This window comes from Nomascus leucogenys, unplaced genomic scaffold (genome assembly GCF_006542625.1).
Source record: "Nomascus leucogenys isolate Asia unplaced genomic scaffold, Asia_NLE_v1 Super-Scaffold_241, whole genome shotgun sequence".
Lineage (NCBI taxonomy): Eukaryota > Metazoa > Chordata > Mammalia > Primates > Hylobatidae > Nomascus > Nomascus leucogenys.
The window spans coordinates 75253-95490 of record NW_022095767.1 but is presented as its reverse complement, the minus strand read 5'-3'; the positions used below and the strand labels follow the sequence as shown (position 1 = coordinate 95490).

The 20238-nt window shown below is 49.4% G+C and overlaps 1 protein-coding gene across 1 annotated transcript; it reads left to right on the top strand.

The window, feature by feature from the left end:
* Window positions 1-268: 268 nt before the first annotated feature.
* Window positions 269-16268, top strand: C5AR1 (complement C5a receptor 1). The gene is made up of 2 exons (XM_030807758.1): window positions 269-349; window positions 14743-16268. The coding sequence occupies exons 1-2, from the start codon at window positions 347-349 to the stop codon at window positions 15790-15792; spliced, it is 1053 nt and encodes a 350-aa protein (XP_030663618.1). The 5' UTR covers window positions 269-346; the 3' UTR covers window positions 15793-16268.
* The last annotated feature ends 3970 nt before the right edge of the window (window positions 16269-20238 follow it).

The following is a 20238-nucleotide window of genomic DNA, read 5'->3' as shown; positions in this document are numbered from 1 at the left end:
GCCTGGGCAGCAGAGCAAGATTCTGTCTAAAAAAGAAAAAAAGAGAGAGAGAGAGATGGCCCCAAATAGGGAAACCAAGGCCAGGAGAGGGGCCGAGCCTACACAGGAACTTCCTCGGTTTTCCGAGCGCTGGCCCCCCTTCTCTGCCTGGGAGGAGGTGATTAGAGTCCCTTGGGTGTGTGCCCCGCAGAGGGAGCTGTGGCCTTAGTGCCCAGTGTGCAGACCAATGAGAGCCCCAGAGAGTAAGATGGTCATTTCCTCCCTGCATCTTCCCTTGGGGCTTTAAAAACCACAGCCCTTGGGCAGAAGGGACCTTCGATCCTCGGGGAGCCCAGGAGACCAGAACATGGTGAGTCTCAATGGGGAATGGGAGCGGGAAACTTTGTCCTGGGTCCCTCCCATCTCTGCTCCTGTGGGTCCTTCTCTCTCCCCAACTCTTGCCATCAACTCTGTCTGTCTCTCCCTTTCCTTCTCTCTCCCTGTCTTCTACCTCCCACCTTCCCTCTCTTCTGCATCCCAGGCTCTCACACTCCAGGGCTGGGATGTGGCCATGGGAATAAGATTGTCAAGATTGTGGGAGCCACAGCAACCTCTTGGGGCTGGGGCCTGAGAAGATTCCCCAGGGGAGGAGACCCTTGAGTTGGGTCTCATAAGGTGACTAAGAATTCCACAAGCAGCCGAGCGCAGTGGCTCACACCTGTGATCCCAGCACATTGGGGATTGTGCCAAGGCGGGAGGATTGCTTGAGGCCAGGAGTTCAAGACCAGCCTGGCCAACATAGTGAGACCCTGTCTGTATTTTTTTTTTTAAAAGAATTCCACAAGTGAAGAAATCTAGAAAAGGCCTTCCAGGCAGTGGGAATGACAGAGAAAATGTTGGGAGGCTGGAAAGAACCAGCTTGGAGGAATGGTCAAGTTACTCAGATGCTCTTGCAGAGAGATATTCTTTTCTTTTTCGACTTGGGGTCTTGCACTATTGCCCAGGCTGGAGTGCAGTGGCACCATCATAGCTCACCGCAATCTTGAACTCTTGGGCTCAAGTGATCCTCCCGCTTTAGCCTCCTAAGTATGTGGGACCACAGGCATGCACCACTATGTCCGGCTAATTTTTTACATTTTTATTCTTGTAGAGATGGGTTCTTGCTACGTTGTCAGGGCTGGTCTCAAATTCCTGGCCTCAAGCCATCCTCCCACCTTGGTCTCCCAAAGCTCTGGGATTACTGGCGTGAGGCCATTGTGCCTGGTCGTTTCAGATGTTCTGCATGACAGAGATGGGGAAACTGAGGCCCAGGCAGGAGCAGAGATGGATGGGAACCCTCCGTGGTTGGTGGCAGAACCAGGTTATGCCATGGATTCTGCCAATGGCAGAAGGAACGCACCCCAGGCTAAATGAGGGTCCCTGTCATCCCTGCATCTGGAAGCCTGGGCACTGAGCCAGCAGAGCTGCGATTCAGTACCTGCTGTAACACAGGCATTGCCTTGCTTCATCTGCGTCAAAGAGGAAACGGAAGATGGTTTGGATGGACCAGGGAGGGGTCTGATGTTGCTTCATTCCTGCATTCCACCCTTGAGATCCGACTTAGGCAAATGGGACTCTCTGATTCTTCTTCTTGTTCTTTTTTTTTTTTTTCTTTCCAAAGCATATTCCAAAGTACCAAAGGATACTTGGTAAAAACTTATTCTTGGCCGGGCGCGGTGGCTCATGCGTGTAATCCCAGCACTTTGGGCGGCTGAGGCGGGCAGATCATGAGGTCAGGAGATTGAGACCATCCTGGCCAACATGGTGAAACTCCGTCTCTACTAAAAATAGAGAAATTAGCTGAGTGTGTAAGTGGGCGCCTGTAGTCCCAGTTACTTGAGAGGCTGAGGCATGACAATCGCTTGAACCCATGAGGCGGAGGTTGCAGCGAGCCGAGATTGCGTCACTGCACTCCAGCCTGGCAACAGAGCAAGACTCCATCTCAAAAAACAAACATAGAAAGAAAAACTCATGCTCCCTGCCTACCCCAGACCCTCTGACTCCTTTTCTTTCCTTTTTTTTTGAGACAAAGTTTCACTCTTGTCACCCAGGCTGGAGTGCAATGGCACGATCTTGGCTTACCACAACCTCTGCCTCCCGGGTTCAAGCAATTCTCCTGCCTCAGCCTCCCGACTAGGTGTGATTTCAGGCATGTGCCACCACACCTGGCTAATTTTTTGTCTTTTTAGTAGAGATGGAGTTTCACCATGTTGGCCAGGCTGGTCTTGAACTCCTGACCTCCGGTGATCCACCCACATTGGTCTCCCAAAGTGCTGGGATTACAGGTGTGAGCCACCGTACCTGGCCCTCTGACTCCTTTTCATCGCCCCCTCCCCTACCCAGAGGCAACCATGGGATGCCAGTTTGTGGTGGATCCTTCCAGAAACAGTTTACAGATGTCTGAGAGCACAGATGCTTAGGGAACAAAGGACTAGCGTGATGCAGGGAACCCCAAAACTGAGCTCAGCTTCTGTCTCTACTGTGAAATAGTTGCAGAGATCTGTCCTTTCCATGCTTCTCTCTCCTTATCTTTTTGTTTTTTGAGATAGTCTCTTGCTCTGTCGCCCGGGCTGGAGTGCAGTGGTGTGATCTTGGCTCACTGTAACCTCCACCTCCTGGGTTCAAGTGATTCTCCTGCCTCGGCCTCCCAGGTAGCTGGGACTATAGGTGCCCACCACCACGCCTGGCTAATTTTTGTATTTTTAGTAGAGACGGGGTTTCACCATGTTGGCCAGGCTGGTCTTGAACTCCTGACCTCAAGCAATCTTCCCGCCATGGCCTCCCAAAGTGCTGGGATTACAGGCATGAGCCATCGCACCCAGCCTCCTCCTCCTTGTCTTTAAGGGGAGGATGATACTAGAACCTACGTCATAGGCTAGTTGAGAGAATTGACTGAGTGAATGCATGAAAAGTTCTTGTAACAGTGCCTGGTATACAGTTGGTGCTCAATGTGGGTGACATTTATCAATGTGGGCGCTCAATGTATGTTTATGTATTATAAACATACAGCCTTATAAATAGCAGTATGTTTTGTACAGTACTCTACGTCTGGCTTTTTTTCATGAATAACATATAGTATTATTAACTAGCATTTATTGAGTGCTTACTGCATACCAGGCATTGTATTAAGGCGTTCATTAATTTCCCCTTAAACAACCTTGAGGAAGGTACTTCATTCCCGTGTAGTTCAAGGGAGTTGCCTCCTCCTCCTCCTTTTTTTCTTTATTCTAGACAGGGTCTACTGAGGTCTCCCACCTCAGCCTCCTGAGTAGGTAGGACTACAGGTGCATGCCACCACGCCCAGCTAGATTTAAAATTTTTTGCAGAGGTGGGGTCTTGCTATGTTGCCCAGCCTGGTGCTTCTTTCTTTCTTTTATCAGCTGAGTAATATGCTAATAGGAGGTTTCATCCCCTTCAATGGAAATTTAGTTTGCTTCCAATATTTGGTCTGTTTTGTTTTGTTTTGTTTTGAGATGGAGTCTCCCTCTGTCACCCAGGCTGGAGGGCAGTGGTGCAATCTTGGCTCATTGCACCTCTGCCTCCTGGATTCTGGTGATTCTCCTGCCTCAGCCTCCCAAGTAGCTGGTATTACAGGTGCGTGCCACCACACAGGGCTAATTTTTGTATTTTATTTTAGTAAAGATGGGGTTTCACCACGTTGGCCAGGCTGGTCTCGAACTCCTGACCTCGTGATCCACCCGCCTCAGCCTCCCAAAGTGCTGGGATTACAGGCGTGAGCCATCGCACCTGGCTTCCAGCCACATTCTTTAACTCAGCATCTGCAGACCTTCCAGTCCCATCTTGGCTGCCTGCCAGCCATGCTGACCTTTCGTTTCTGCTGTGCACCACCTGCCCTTCCTCTCTCCTTTCAACCTAGAATGCATGCCCCCCCACTCCCAAGGCACTTTAGGCCTGCCTGGTAGCCACTCAAAGAGAGGGCTCTGGGCTGGGCGTAGTGGCTCATGTCTGTAATCCCAGCACTTTGGGAGGCTGAGGTGGGCGGATCATGAGGTCAGGAGATTGAGACCATCCTGGCTAACACGGTGAAACCCCGTCTGTACTAAAAATACAATTAGCCGGGCGTGGTGGCGGGCACCTGTAGTCCCAGCTACTCGGGAGGCTGAGGCTGGAGAATGGCGTGAATCCAGGAGGCGGGGCTTTCAGTGAGCCGAGATTGCGCCACTGCACTCCAGCCTGGGGACAGAGCGAGACTCCATCTCAAAAAAAAAAAAAAAAAAAAAAAAAGAGGGCTCTGGAGCTCAGGTCTCAGGAGTTTCTCTCCTGTCTCTGTTCTTGCTAACTGAGAAGACTTGGAGAAGTCTCTTCATTTCTCTGTAGCCTCATTTTTCTCATCTGGAAAATAAGTGTTGCTGTTGCAACAAGTAAGTCTCCTAGGGTTGCTTTGTGGGTTAAATGAGATAATACACAAGAAAGGCTCAGGACAGCTTGGCAATGATTATGGCTATTCTTGTAAGTACTGTGCCTTCTCCTTCACCCTGTTCTCATCTGATTGTTCACATGTTGCTGCCAGCACCCTTGTCTAAGCCACTGTCATGCTTCACGTCACCTGGACAGTTCCAATCTCCATTTCCTCCTGGCTTCTGCTCTCTGCCCCTTTCTCCATGCAACAGACAAGGGTTATTCCTCTAATGAGCATGTGAATTTAGGAACAGTAATAGTACCCTGCCCTTCGTGCTGTTGTGACATAGACATGCACTGTGATTAGGAAATTACTAAGCCAACACCTGGGAAGCACATGGCATAGTGCCGGGTAATTAGAACCCCCGGAGTAGCCTTGGACCTGCACTGCCCAGTATGTGGGCCATGTGCCACAATGCAGCTACCTACATTTATTTTTCACTATTTTATTTTATTTATTTTATTTTATTTTATTTTTGAGATGGAGTTTTGCTCTTGCTGCCCACGCTGGAGTGTAGTGAAGTGATCTCGGCTCACTGTAGCCTCCACTTCCCAGGTTCCAGCAATTCTTCTGCCTCAGCCTCCCAGATAGCTAGGACTACAGGCGCACGCCGCTACTCTTGGCTAATTTTTGTATTTTTAGTAGAGACAGGGTTTCACCATGTTGGTCAGGCTGGTCTTGAACTGCTGACCTCAGGTGATCCACCCGCCTGGGCCTCCCAAATTGCTGGAATTACAGGCGTGAGCCACCGTGTCCAGCCTATTTTATTTTATTTCTTAGAGATGGAGTCTCACTCTGTCGCCCAGGCTAGAGTGCAGTGGCACTTTCTCGGCTCACTGCAACTTTGGCCTCCCGGGTTCAAGTGATTTTCCTGCCTCAGTTTCCTGAGTAGCTGGAATTACAGGTGCCTGCCATCACACCCAGCTAATTTTTGCATTTTTAGTAGAGACGGGGTTTCACTATGTTGGCCAGGCTGGGCTTGAACTCCTGACCTCAAGTGATCCGCCTTCCTTGGCCTCCCAAAGTGCTGGGATTACAGGCATGAGCCACCGCTCCTGGCCTCACCCTAGATCTTGGAGGTCTTTCCACATCATTATATAAACAACTTCCTCATTCTTTTTGTTTGTTTTTTTTTCTTTTTTGTAGGGATAGGGTCTTGCTAGGTTACCCAGGCTGATCTTGAACTCCTGGGCTCAAGCAATCCCCCTGCTTCAGCCTCCCAAAGTGCTAGGATTACAGACATGAGCCACTGCACCTGGCCAACTTTTCCATTCTTTTTGATAGCTGTGTAGTATTCTGTTGCCTGGATGTACCATCATTAATTTAGCCAGTCCCCTCTTGCTGGATATGTCAGGTATTTCCAGTCTTTGGAGAGGTGCTGCAGTGGCAAAACTTTGCAAGCCGTTTGTGTCTGAAGATCCTGGAAACCACGGGATGTTGGAATCAGCATATTTTTTCTGCCTTTCTGGAGTCAACCAGAGGAAAGGACTGAGTGAGCTCATGGCAGTAAAGGAGCTTTGTCAGCTGATGAGGGAGTGACAAGGCAATGTCAGAGCAGAGGGTGGGGAGGCTCCCCTTACGACAGTCTGAGTCATTCTGCAGTCAAGGATTGCTGGGAGCTTGTGAAACCAGCAGAGGCAAAATTTACCTTCATGCGCCACAGCCAAGGGGGACATTCAAAATATTTAATAACGCGCTGAAGTGCAGAGGTCCCCTGGGCAGGGTCTAGGGCTTCCTGCCGCACCTAGCATTAACTCTTTAGTGACATGAACGTGGGAACCTGGAGTGGGGGTGTCCCAGAGTAGGAAATAGGAACTTAGGGTGCTGGGAGCGGGCAATAGAAGAAGTGGGTGGCTGAGGGCAGGGGCTGTTTACCAATGAAAATATTTTTAAAAATATTAACCTTCTGTTTGGAAATATTTTCAAACTTACAGAAGAATGACAAGAATGGAACAGGCTCATATACATATACATTTTACCCAGACTCTCCAAATTTACTATATCTATCTCTCCATTATCCATCCATCCATCCATCCATCCATCCATCCATCCATCCATCCGTCCATCCATTCGTCCATGCATCCGTCCATCCATTCATCCATCCGTCCATCCATCCATCCATCCATCCATCCATCCATCCATCCATCCGTTATCTAGCTATATTTTTTTTGAGACAGGGTCTTGCTCTGTTGCCCAGGCTGGAGTGCAGTGGCGCAATCTTGACTCATTGCAACTTCCACCTCTCAGGTTCAAGCGATTCTCCTGCCTCAGCCTTCCAAGTAGCTGGGACTACAGGCACACATCACCAGGCCCAGCTAATTTTTTTGTACTTTTAGTGGAGATGGGGTTTCGCCATGTTGGCCAGGCTGATCTTGATCTTCTGGCCTCAAGTGATTACAGGCATGAGCCACCACGCCCAGCCCATTATCTATCTATCTATCTATCTATCTATCTATCTATCTATCTATCTATCCATCATCTATCTCTCAATCGTATCTCTATGTATCCATTGTCTGTCTATCAGTCATCTGTCTATCCATCATCCATGCATCCACTCATTCACCCATTCATTATCTATCCACCCATCCATTCATTTATATCCATCCATCTTTCTATCACCGTTTGTTTTTTTTTTTTTTGAGACAGAGTCTTGCTCAGTCAAGGCTGGAGTGCAGTGGCATGATCTCAGCTTACTGCAACCTCTGCCTCCCAGGTTCAAGTGATTCTCCTGCCTCAGTCTCTGGAGTAGCTGGGATGACAGGTGTGCGCCACCACGCCAGCTAATTTTTGTATTTTTAGTGGCCTTTTGCGACTGGCGTCTTTCACTTAGCATCATGTTTTCAAGATTCATCCACATTGTAGCATGTGTCAGCACTTCCTTTTCATGGCTGAGTAATATTCCACCACGTGGCTAAACCCCACCTTTTTCATTCACTCATTAGCAGATACTGACATCTTATCTTTCAATAATTTACTCATGGATATGATTCCACCAGTAAATGCCCACTGCCCATAGCCTGGCTAACCTTGGGCAGGTGCAATGTAAGGGAACTAGAAATAAGAAAAAAAAACAATTATCCAGGCATGGTGGCTTACATCTGTAATCTCAGCACTTTGGGAGTTCAAGGCAGGAGGGTTGCTTGAAGTTAGGAGTTTGAGACCAGCCTGTGCAACAAAGCAAGACCCATCTCTACCAAAATAAAAAATAAAAAATAAAAAAAATACAAAAATTAGCTGGCTGTGGTGGTGCACAACTGTAGTCCTAGCTACTCGAGAGGCTGAGGCAGGAGGATTGCTTGAGCCAGAGGGGTTGGGGTGACAGTGATCCATGATTGCACCACTGCACACAAGCCTGGGTGACAGATCAAGACCCCATCTCAAAAAAAAAAGAAAAAAAACAAATATAAAAAGAGGGGCTGGGCATGGTGGTTCATGCCTGTAATCCCAGCACTTTGGGAGACCAAGGCGGGAGGATTGCTTGAACCCAGGAGTTCAAGACCAGCCTGGGCAATACAGTGAGACCCTCTTTACAAAAAATTAAAAATTAGCTGGGCACAGTAGTATGCGCCTGTAGTCCCAGCTGCTTGGGAAGCTGAGGCAGGAGGATCACTTGAGCCTGAGAAGTCAAGGCTACAGTGAGCCAAGATAGCACCCCTGAGCTACAGCCTGGGTGACAGAGTGAGACCTAGTATCAAAAAAAAAAAAAAAGTGGTTCAGGGATTTGGATCTGAGCTTTTCAATAATTGACAAATAATAATACCAATAGCTGCCACTTCTTGTCCTCTTCTCTGTGTCAGGCACTGTGCTAGGTGCTTAGGCATTTTTCATCTTATTTAATCTTGAGGTGAGTGTTTTAAAGGTATAAAAACCAGGCTGGGCATGGTGGCTCTTGCCTGTAATCCCAGCACTTTGGGAGGCCAAGGCGGGCAGATCACAAGGTCAGGAGTTCGAGACCAGCCTGACCAACATGGTAAAACCCTGTCTCTACCAAAAATACAAAAATTAGCAGGGTGTGGTGGCAGGTGCCTTTAGTCCCAGCTACTCAGGAGGCTGAGGCAGGAGAATTGCTTGAACCTGGGAGGCAGAGATTGCAATGTGACCCGAGATCGTGCCACTGCACTCCAGCCTGGCGACAGAGTGAGACTCCATCTCAAAAAAAAAAAAAAAAGTACAAAATTCCATCTGCGAATTCAAATATTTAGAGCTGCAAATCCAGCTGTCAGTATTTCCAGAATGATTTCTATTTCTTGCTGTCCCCTTTTCTCTGGGTTGGTGTCAAAGTGGCCTTCAGGACTGGGCTAGCTCCATAGGTCACAAAACTCACCTCTTGGAAATGGTCAGGGGCAGCCTGTCTGGTTTGCATTCCGGCCTGTATGGGTTCACATCCTCTCTGAGTGACCTGGAACAGCCTACTTCACCTTCTGGTGCCTCCTGCTTCTTCATCAATGAAACGGGCTTGCTCGCTCTTTCTTTTCTTTCTTTCTTTCCTTCTTTCTCTTCTTTCTTTCTTTCTTTCTTTCTTTCTTTCTTTCTTTCTTTCTCTCTCTCTCTTTCTTTTTTTTTTTTTTTTTTTTTTTTGAGATGGAGTCTCGCTCTGTTACCCAGACTGGAGTGCAGTGGCGCGATCTCGGCTCACTGCAAGCTCCGCCTCCCGGGTTCACGCCATTCTCCTGCCTCAGCCTCTCCCAGTAGCTGGGACTACAGGCGCCCGCCACCACGCCCGGCTAATTTTTTGTATTTTTAGTAGAGACGGGGTTTCACCTGGTCTTGATCTCCTGACCTCGTGATCCACCCGCCTCGGCCTCCCAAAGTGCTGGGATTACAAGCGTGAGCCACCGCGCCCGGCCTCTCTTTCTTTTTTTTTGAGGTGGAGTCTCACTCTGTCGCCCAGGCTGGAGTGCAGTGTTGCTACCTCAGCTCATTGCAACTTCCACCTCCCAGATTCAAGTGATTCTCCTGCCTCAGACTCCCAAGTAGCTGGGATTACAGGTGCCCACCACCACGCCTGGCTAATTTTTGTATTTTTAGTAGAGACAGGGTTTCACCATGTTGGCCAGGCTGGTCTCGAACCCCTGACCTCAGGTGATCTGCCCACCTTGGCCTCCCAAAGTGCTTGGGTTACAGGCCTGAGCCACCGCACCTGGCCAGAAATGGGCATATTAACAGAACCTCCTTGTAGGTTGTGGTCAAGAAGGAAAGAGCAAATTCCGTGCCGCATGAATAGTAGGTGCTCAGTAAGTACTGGCTGCTTTCGTGTGATCACTCAGTGCCCTGATGGGTGCTTTACTGCAGTGTCTGCTGCCTCTGGACACAGATTTCGCCTACAAGGCTTTCTCTCCAGTCCAGCTGCCATGGACTGCAGCCTTTCTTTCTTGGGTGCATGACAGCTTCCTGCAGCTCTGTCTGGGAAGAAGTGATCAGGACCTTTTTGTTCTATTTTTTTTTTTTTTTTTTTTTTTTTTTTTTTTTTTTTTTTAGATGGAGTCTCACTCTGTTACCCAGGCTGGAGTGTAATGGGGCTGTCTCGCCTCACTGCAACCTCCGCCTCCTGGGTTCCAGAGATTCTCCTGCCTTAGCCTCCCAAGTAGCTGGGACTATAGGCACATGCCACCACACCTGGCTATTTTTTTTTGTATTTTTAGTAGAGATGGGGTTTCATCATGTTGCCCAGGCTGGTCTAGAACTCCTGACCCAAGTGATCCACCTGCCTCGGCCTCCTGAATTGTTGGGATGACAGGCATGAGTCACTGCACCTGGCCTGTTCTTTATTATGGAAAGTTTCAAACACACAAAAGTGAAGAGAATATTATTAGCCCCTACGAATCCACCACTGCCATTCTTAGTCATCTATAACCCTGCCCTCCTTCCTCCCTCTGTCCCTCTGTCCCTCTCTCCTTTCTTCCTCTCTAATTTCCTCCTCCCTCCTTTGTTTCTTTTCTTTCTTCCTGCCTTTCTCCCTTTCACCCTTCTTCCCTTCCTCATTTCCTCCTCCTTCTCTCCCTTGTTCCCTCCTCCCTCTCTTCTCCCTTTCTTCCTCTTCCCTCCCTTCCTGCCTCCTTCCCTCTCCTCCTTTCTCTCCCTCTAGTTATTCCTTTTGCTGGAGTGTTTTTTGTGGAGTCCTAATTAGGGAAAAGGAGTCAGGCTGGCAGGACCGAGGGAAAGCAAAAAGAGGAAGCAGATAAACTGTACATCTGCCTCTTTTCATGGTCTAGGACGCACAGCTCTCCTGTGCAAATAACTCCCAATTTTCCTGCATCCAGCTATCGCCATCCACTCAGGTAATAGAAAAATGCAAGTTAGCTCACTGCAACCTTGGTGTTATTGGTACTTCACAAAGCCCTTTTCACACACAGCACAAGCACCATTGTATAAAATCACTAGCGAGCCTTTGTCTGTTTGCAGTTAGCTTCTCTCTTGCTGACCTGCCCTTTGCACTCTTGCAACATATTTTCCTACTTTCTCTAATAAATCTACTTTTCTTTACCTACAACTGTCTTGGTAAATTCTTCTACCCTGCATCACTGGCCCCAAATAGTCACATTTAACTGTGACATTATTATTATTTTTGGGAGAGAGGGTCTCACTCTGTTGTCCAGGCTGGAGTGCAGTGGCGTGATCATAGCTCACTTCAGCCTTGACCTCCTAGGCTCTAGTGATCTTCCCGCCTCACCCTTCCAAGTATCTAGGACCACAGGAGCACACCACCATACCCGGCTACTTTTTTTCTGTAGAGACAGGAGTTTTGCTATGTTGCTCAGGCTGGTCTCTAACTCCTGGGCTCAAGCAATCCTCCCACTTTGGCCTCCAAAGTGCTGGGATCACAGGCGTGAGCCACAGCGCTTGGCAAAAAAATCTATTTCTTATTCCTGTTTGTAACTTCCTCTTGCTGCCCCCAAACATTTTGTTCAGGGTTGGCACCATGATCCTACAATCAGTCTTAGTGTGCCAAGAAGAGAGGCAATCGGAGATTCGGTGCCATTGATGTGAGGCAGCAGGAAAGACGCAGAACCATCTATGAAGTAATTTTTGCCAAAAAAAAATTGTACCTAAATCTAATCAAAGTTCTAGATCTCAACCTACCACTTTACAGCAAAACCAAGGGAGAGAGGAACAGGTTAAATAACACTACACCTAAAAAATCAGCAAAATCTACTTGAAATTGGTAACTCCTGGCCAGGCGTGGTGGGTCTTGCCCGTAATCCCAGCACTTTGGGAGGCTGAGGTGGGCAGATCATGGGTCAGGAGTTTGAGACCAGCCTGACCAACATGGTGAAACCCCGTCTCTACTAAAAATACAAAAATAAGCCGGGCATGGTGGCATGCCACCTGTAATCCCAGCTACTCAGGAGGTTGAGGCAAGAGAATCGCTTGAACCCGGGAGGCAGAGGTTGCAGTGAGCCAAGATCGCGCCACTGCACTCCAGCCTGGTGACAGAGTGAGACTCCATCTCAAAAAAAAAAAAAAAAAAAAAAAAAAGAAAAAAGAAATGGATAACTCCTCGTAATGGCTTAGGGTTTTGAAATGATATCAGTTAGAACAGATGGGCTGCTGGCCAGGCGCGGTGATTCATGCCTGTAATCCCAGCACTTTGGGAGGCCAAGGCCGGCGGATCATCTGAGGTTGGGAGTTCGAGACCAGCCTGACCAACATGGAGAAACCCCATCTCTACTAAAAATACAAAATTGGCCGGGCATGGTGGTGCATGCCTGTAATCCCAGCTACTCAGGAGGCTGAGGCAGGAGAATCGCTTGAACCCGGGAGGCAGAGGTTGCAGTGAGCTGAGTGGGCAACAAGAGCAAAACTCAGTCTAAAAAAAAAAAAAAACAGATGGGCTGCTCGGCTCTCTATGGGAGTTAACAAGGAGAAAAAGGGAGGTGTGGAGCAGTAGATGAACTTGCAGAGGGTCATGCGGGCTTCACATAGGGCAGTCAGGAACTGAACCCCAGGGACTGACTCCAAAGCCAGTGCTCCTAACCTGAGTGCCATTCTGAGCCCACCATTACTGGACTACTGGAGCCCGGGGCAAAAGCATTCCCATAGACTCATGCCTGTAATCCCAGCACTTTGGGAGGCTGAGGCAGGTGGATTGTTTGAGGCCAGGAGTTTGAGACCAGCCCTGGCAACATAGCAAGACCCTATCTCTACTAAAAATTAAAAAAATAAGCCAGGCATAGTGGTGTGTGCCTGTGGTCACAGCTACTTGGGAGGCTGAGGTGAGAAGATCGCCTCAGCCTCGGAAATCAAGGCTGCAGTGAGTCATGATCACACCACTGTACTCCAGCCTGGGTGACAAAGACCCTGTCTCTAAAAATTTGTTTAAAATAATATTTTTGGCCGGGCGCGGTGGCTCACGCTTGTAATCCCAGCACTTTGGGAGGCCGAGGCGGGCGGTTCACGAGGTCAGGAGATCGAGACCACGGTGAAACCCCATCTCTACTAAAAATACAAAAAACTTAGCCGGGCGTGGTGGCGGGCGCCTGTAGTCCCAGCTACTCGGAGAGGCTGAGGCAGGAGAATGGCGTGAACCCAGGAGGCGGAGCTTGCAGTGAGCCGAGATTGCGCCGCTGCACTCCAGCCTGGGCGACAGAGCAAGACTCCGTCTCAAAAAAAAAAAAAAAAAAAAAAATATATATATATATATATATATTTTTATACAATCTTTTTTTTTTTCTTTTTTTTGAGACGGAGTCTCGCTCTGTTGCTAGGCTGGAGTGCAGTGGTGCAATCTCGGCTCCCTGCAACCTCCACCTCCTGGGTTCAAGCGATTCTCCTGCCTCAGCCTCCCGAGTAGCTGGGACTACAGGCGCCCGCCACCACGCCCGGCTAATTTTTGTATTTTTAGTAGAGACAAGGTTTCACTATGTTGGCCAGGGTGGTCTCGATCTCTTGGCCTTGTGATCCGCCCGCCTCCCAAAGTGCTGGGATTACAGGTGTGAGCCACCGCGTCCAGCCCTATACAGTCTTTTAAAGAATCAAAATTAATGCAAAAAAATCCATGGTGAGAAAAAAAAATCCAAATTTTAAGTAAAGACCATCTGCTTTCATTTGTTTGTTTTAGCACACTGCATTGTTGCACAACAGGAGCTGTTGGGGCTGGTCCCCAATATTCTGTTTTTATGGCCAGTTTATACAGCCACCCACAAGCCCTTTTCCCGACAAGGAACCTTGTTTTCCAATGTACAGATGCCTCGAATTCTCAGCTGAGCAGGTTTACCCAGGTTCACAGTGTGACAAGAGCATGCAATCAGATTGGGCAATGTGGGGCTTTGTGTATAGTCATGGGTGTTTTGTGGTCTTGAGTACTTTTTCTAAGCTTTATAAACTTTTTCTTCTTGGTTCAAACTATGGGAATGTCCGGGCGCAGTGGCTCATGCCTGTAATCCCAGCACTTTGGGAGGTTGAGGTGGATGGATCACCAGAGGTCAGGAGTTCGAGACCAGCCTGGCCAACATGGTGAAACCCCGGCTCTACTAAAAATACAAAAATTAGCCAGGCATGTTGGTGGGCACCTGTAATCCCAGCTACTCAGGAGGCTGAGGCAGGAGAATCGCTTGAACCCAAGAGGCGGAGGTTGCAGTGAGCCGAGATCGTGCCACTTCACTCCAGGCTGGGCAATGAAGTGAGACTCTGTCTCCAAAAAAAAAAAAAGAAGTAACAAGCGTTGTGTCCTGCACTGACCAGTCTGAATGGGTAGTGGCTACAGCCTTGCAGTAGGGCTAGACTTTAACCATTAGGTTGCTGGATCGTGGGGAAGCCCAGGGGCTTTGAAGGATGGGACTGAGGGGAGAGGTGGCAGGCTGGCAAGGGGTCCAACCAGCGTGGAATCATTTCATTTCATTTTTTTTTTTTTTGAGACAGGGTCTCACTCTGTCACCTAGGCTGGAGTACAATGGTATGATCTCGGCTCACTGCAACCTCTGCCTCCTGGGCTTAGGTGATCTTCCTACCTCAGCCTCCTGAGTAGCTGGGACTACGGGCAAGTGCAACCACGCCCAGCTAATTTTTGCATTTTTGGCAGAGATGGGGTTTTGCCATGTTGCCCAGGCTATTCTCGAACTCCTGGGCTCAAGCAGTCAGCCCGCCTCGGCCTCCCAAAGTGCTGGGATGACAGGCGTGAGCTATGGTGTCTGCGTCAATATTTTAATAAGTGGTGTGACACCCTAGTTGACTCTCAGCCCTCAGCATCCCCATTTCCTAGTGAGAAAAAGCCACACAGGGGAAAAGCCACATGCCTGGGCCAGGATGCCCCTCCCCGGGCACGTGTCTGCAGACTTATCCTCTCTGCTCTCTCCGATTCCCCTTAGGACTTCTTCAATAATACCAGCCCTGATTATGGGCACTACGATGACAACGATAACCTGGACCTCAACACCCCTGTGGATAAAACTTCTAACACGCTGCGTGTTCCAGACATCCTGGCCTTGGTCATCTTTGCAGTCGTCTTCCTGGTGGGAGTGCTGGGCAATGCCCTGGTGGTCTGGGTGACGGCATTCGAGGTCAAACGGACCATCAATGCCATCTGGTTCCTCAATTTGGCGGTAGCCGACTTCCTCTCCTGCCTGGCGCTGCCCATCTTGTTCACGTCCATTGTACAGCATCACCACTGGCCCTTCGGCGCGGCCGCCTGCAGCATCCTGCCCTCCCTCATCCTGCTCAACATGTACGCCAGCATCCTGCTGCTGGCCACCATCAGCGCCGACCGCTTTCTGCTGGTGTTTAACCCTATCTGGTGCCAGAACTTCCGAGGGGCCGGCTTGGCCTGGATCGCCTGTGCCGTGGCTTGGGGTTTAGCCCTGCTGCTGACCATACCCTCCTTCCTGTACCGGGTGGTCCAGGAGGAGTACTTTCCACGAAAGGTGTTGTGTGGCGTGGACTACAGCAACGACAAACGGCGGGAGCGAGCCGTGGCCATCATCCGGCTGGTCCTGGGCTTCCTGTGGCCTCTACTCACGCTCACAATCTGTTACACCTTCCTTCTGCTCCGGACGTGGAGCCGCAGGGCCACAAGGTCCACCAAGACACTCAAGGTGGTGGTGGCGGTGGTGGCCAGTTTCTTTATCTTCTGGTTGCCCTACCAGGTGACGGGGATAATGATGTCCTTACTGGAGCCGTCGTCACCCACCTTCCTGCTGCTGAAGAAGCTGGACTCCCTGTGTATCTCCTTTGCCTACATCAACTGCTGCATCAACCCCATCATCTATGTGGTGGCCGGCCACGGCTTCCAGGGCCGACTGCGGAAATCCCTCCCCGGCCTTCTCCGGAATGTGTTGACTGAAGAGTCCGTGGTCAGGGAGAGCAAGTCATTCACGCGCTCCACAGTGGACACTGTGGCCGAGAAGACCCAGGCGGTGTAGGTGACAGCTTCATGGGCCACTGTGGCCCGATGTCCCCTTCCTTCCTGGCCACTCTCCTTCTGCTTGTTTTCACTCCGCTCTTCGTGGGATGGCGTTACCTTAGCTAACTAACTCTCCTCCACGTCGCCCGTCTTTCCCAGACTTGTCCCTCCTTTTCCAGCGGAACTCTTCTCATCCTTCCTCATTTGCAAGGTGAACACTTCCTTCTGGGGAGGCCCCCCACCCCGCCACACACACACTGTCTTTCCATCCCAGGCTTTCGAAAAACAAACAGAAACCCGTGTATCTGGGGTATTTCCATATGGCAATAGGTGTGAACAGGGAACTCAGAATACAGACAAATAGAAAGATTCTCGCTTAAAAAAACGTATTTATTTTATGGCGAGTTGGAAAAAATGTGACTGGAATCTCAAAAGTTCTTTGGGACAAAACAGAAGTCCGTGGAATTATCTAAGCTCTTGTAAGTGAGTTGATTTGAAAAAGAAAATTAGGCTGGGTGCAGTGGCTCACGCCTGTAATTCCAGAACTTTGGGAGGCTGAGGTGGGTGGATCACCTGAAGTCAGGAGTTCTAGACCAGCCTGACCAGCATGGTGAAACCCCGTCTGTACTAAAAATACAAAAAAATTAACCAGGCATGGTAGTGGGTGCCTGTAATCCCAGCTACTTGGGAGGTTGAGATGGGAGAATTGCTTGAACCTTGGAGGTGGAGGTTGTGGTGAGCCACGATCACACCACTGCACTCTAGCCTGGGTGACAGAGGGAGACTCTGTCTCAAAAGCAAAAGCAAAAACAAAAACAAAAACACCTAAAAAACCTGCAGGTTTGTTTTCACTTTGTTTTTAAATTATACTTTCTATTTTGAGATCATTGCAAACTCAACACAATTGTAAGTAATGATACAGAGGGCTCTTGTGTACCCTACACCCAGCCTCCCCCAATGGGAACATCTTGCAAAACTACAATGTAGTCTCATAACCAGGATATTGACATTGATACAGTGAAGATACAGGACATTCTCATCACCAGGAGGATCCCCAGGATGCCCACCTCCCTCCACCCCCACACCCCAGCCTTGTCCCTAACCCCTGGCAACCAGGAATCCACTCTCCATTTCTATAATGTTGTGATTTCAAGAATGTTATTCGATGGAATCATATAGTATGTAACCTGTTTTGAGCTTTAAAAAAAAAAGTGTGCATGACTTTAATGAGGAAAATAAAAATGAATATTGAAATGTTGTGTTATTTCTAATGAATAATTGACTTTGCAATAGGTATTAGCCTGTTTCCACACTGCTGATAAAGACATACCCAAGACTGGGAAGAAAAAGAGATTTAATTGGACTTAACAGTTCTACATGGTTGGGGAGGTCTCACAGTCATGGCAGGAGGCAAAGGCGCTACTTACCTGGTGGCGGCAAGAGAAAATGAGGAAGAAGCAAAACTGGAAACCCCTGTGAAACCCATCAGATCTTGTGAGACTTATTAACTATCACGAGAATAGCAAGGGAAAGACTGGACCCCATGATTCAATTATCTCCCCCTGGGTCCCTCCCACAACACATGGGAATTCTGAGAGATACAATTCAAGTTGAGATTTGGGTGGGGAGACAGCCAAACCATATCACAATATTTCTGCTTTGATTGTGTAGTGTGCATGTGCATGGATTATCTAGAAATAGCGTGCAGACCAGCCAGCTGTGGTGGCTCATGCCTGTAATCCGAGCACTTTGGGAGGCCGAGGCAGGCAGATCACTTGAGGTCAGGAGTTTGACACCAGCCTGGCCAACATGGTGAAACCCTGTCTCTCCTAAAAGTATCAAAATTAGCTGGTGTGTTGGTGCACACCTGTAATCTAAGCTACTTAGGAGGCTGAGGCAGGAGAATTGCTTGAACCCAGGAGGTGGAGGTTGCAGTGAGCCAAGATCACGCCACTGTACTCCAGTCTAGAGTGAGACTCTGTCTCAAAAAAAAAAAAAAAATAAATTTAGAAATAGTGTACAGACTCAATGTTGTCCAACAGAAATATGATGTGGGCCACGTGTATATCTTTGCTTTCTAGTAGCCACATTAAATAAATAAAAAGAAATAGATGAAATACTTAATAATATAATACAATCATATGTTATATTAAGAACAATGAGGTGGTGGCTTATGTCTGTAATCCCAGCACTTTGGGAGGCCAGCCTGGGCAACATAGTGAGACTCCATCTTCAAAAAAATTAGTCCAGGCATGGAGGCTCATGCTTGTAATCCCAGCAGTTTGGGAGGCTGAGCTGGGCAGATCAGCTTGGCCAACATGGCGAAACCCCATCTCTACTAAAAATACAAAAATTAGCCAGACGTGATGATGCACGCCTGTAATCCCAGGTACTCAGGAAGCTAAGGCATGAGAATCACTTGAACCCGGGAGGCAGAGGTTGCAGTGAGCTATGATCGTGCCTCGGCACCCTAGCCCGGGCGACAGAGTGAGACTCTTTCAAAAAAAAAAAAATTTTTTTTTAAATGAAAAAATTAGCCAGTGTGGTGGTGGTGCCTGTGGTCCCAGCTACTCGGGAGGCCGAGGCTGGAAGATCGCTTGAGCACAGGAGTTTGAGGCTGCAGTGAGTTGTGATCACATCGCTGCACTCTAGCTTTGGTGACAGAGCAAGACCCTGTCTCCAAACAAACAAACAAAAAATTGCCTGAGTGTCTTGATGGACAGATGCTGCAGTCTCTTGAGCTTGCAGAAGTGGCTGTGAGTGGTGTCTGTGCCTGCTTGAGAGTAGACGTTGGTACCTGGGACAAGATCCTCTCTGTAACTTGTGCTCATTAGTGCAGATTCCCCGGGCATTGAGGTCACAGGGAAGGACCTGAGCCCCAGCCGCCTTCAGCTCCTGGGGGTGGGCTCCTGGCAGCACCCTCCTCAAGAAGACAACACCAGCCTCCTGGCCTCCTGGCCTTCTCCCACCTGCTCCGGTCTCTTCCGTGGCTGCCCCTGATCTGGATAGTTTCCCTCTGCCTTTCTGCTGGACCTTTCTCCACGTCCTTTGCAGAGTTTTTTCCTCTTCGACATTGGCTTTCCTCAGCTGTGTGTCCAACTCATTTGGTGCGCTCACTCCTGCAGCTTCACCCAATACCTTCAGCATCTCTCTTCCACACCGGGCCTCCCCACCCACTCGCCACAGCCAGACTGAACACAGCAGTCTCCCCAGAACCTCTTCCTCGCCTTCCCTCCCGGCTCCAGAGACAACCCCGAGGTCCACCCAGTCACCCAGGCCTGAGCCTGGAGCCCATCCTGGATGCTACTTCCTTCCCGCCCCACGCCCTGCCTGGCCCATGCCCTCCATCCTCTCCCATTTGGCTCTCTGCCTTGCCCCTTCCCTGATTTCCTGGCTGCCCAGTCTGTTTTTCCCAGACCATCCCTGCCTCTATTCTGCCTTCCTTCAGGGGCTACCTCCTCCAGGAAGACCTCCCTGACTTCCTTCTCTGCCTCCCCAACCCCTACATTCTATCTCTATTCCCAGTCATCCTGTAGCTTTCCTGGCTTCAGGAGTTGCAGGCAGTGGGTATTTTCTACCCACCCTGATTTGGGAAGGAGATAGTGTCCCAAGAGCTGGGAGGCCAAGGAGTGGGAGTTGGAGGCCAAGGAGTGGAATCCAGGTAGCCTTTCCAAGACAGCCCCCATCTGGTGTTGACCAGCCCTGCCCAGGACGGAAGTGGGCTGAAGGGGCAGACAATTGCCAAATCTGCAGCTTGGGGAATCTGCTGGGTCAACAAGTTCCGAAGGGGAAGTGGTAGGGAAGGGAAGTGAATGATGGGCTTGGCTGAGTCAGGCTGTGTTCCCTTTCCAGCACCCACCCCCACTCCCTGCAGCCCTGGGATCTTATTCACACATCTACTCTGCAGACCAGGGTGCCCCCAAGTCCTGGGGCCAAAGCCTCCTCCTCTTTATCTGTGCCACGTGACCTTCCTGAACCTCACACCTCTCAGAGCTAGGAGGGCATTTCTCTAGATGAGCACAGTCCCATAGAAATAGGCTGTGAGTGGCCGGGCACGGTGGCTCACACCTGTAATCCCAGGGCTTTGGGAGGCCAAGGTGGGTGGATCACCTGAGGTCAGGAGTTCGAGACCAGCCTGGCCAACACGGCAAAACCTCGTCTCTACGAAAAATACAAAACCTAGCCGGGTGTGGTGGCGCATGACTGTAGTCTCAGCTACTCGAGGCTGAGGCAGGGGAATTACTTGAACCCGGGAGGCGGGAGTTACGGTGAGCCGGGATCGTACCACTGCACTCCAGCCTGGGCGACAGAGCAAGACTCTGTCTCTAAATAAATAAATAAATAAATAAAATAAAATAAAGAGAAAGTAATAGACTGTGAGCCAGGAGGCAGGAGGATCGCTTGAGCCCAGGAGTTTAAGACCAGCTTGGGCAACATAGCGAGACCCTGTCTCTACAAAAAATAA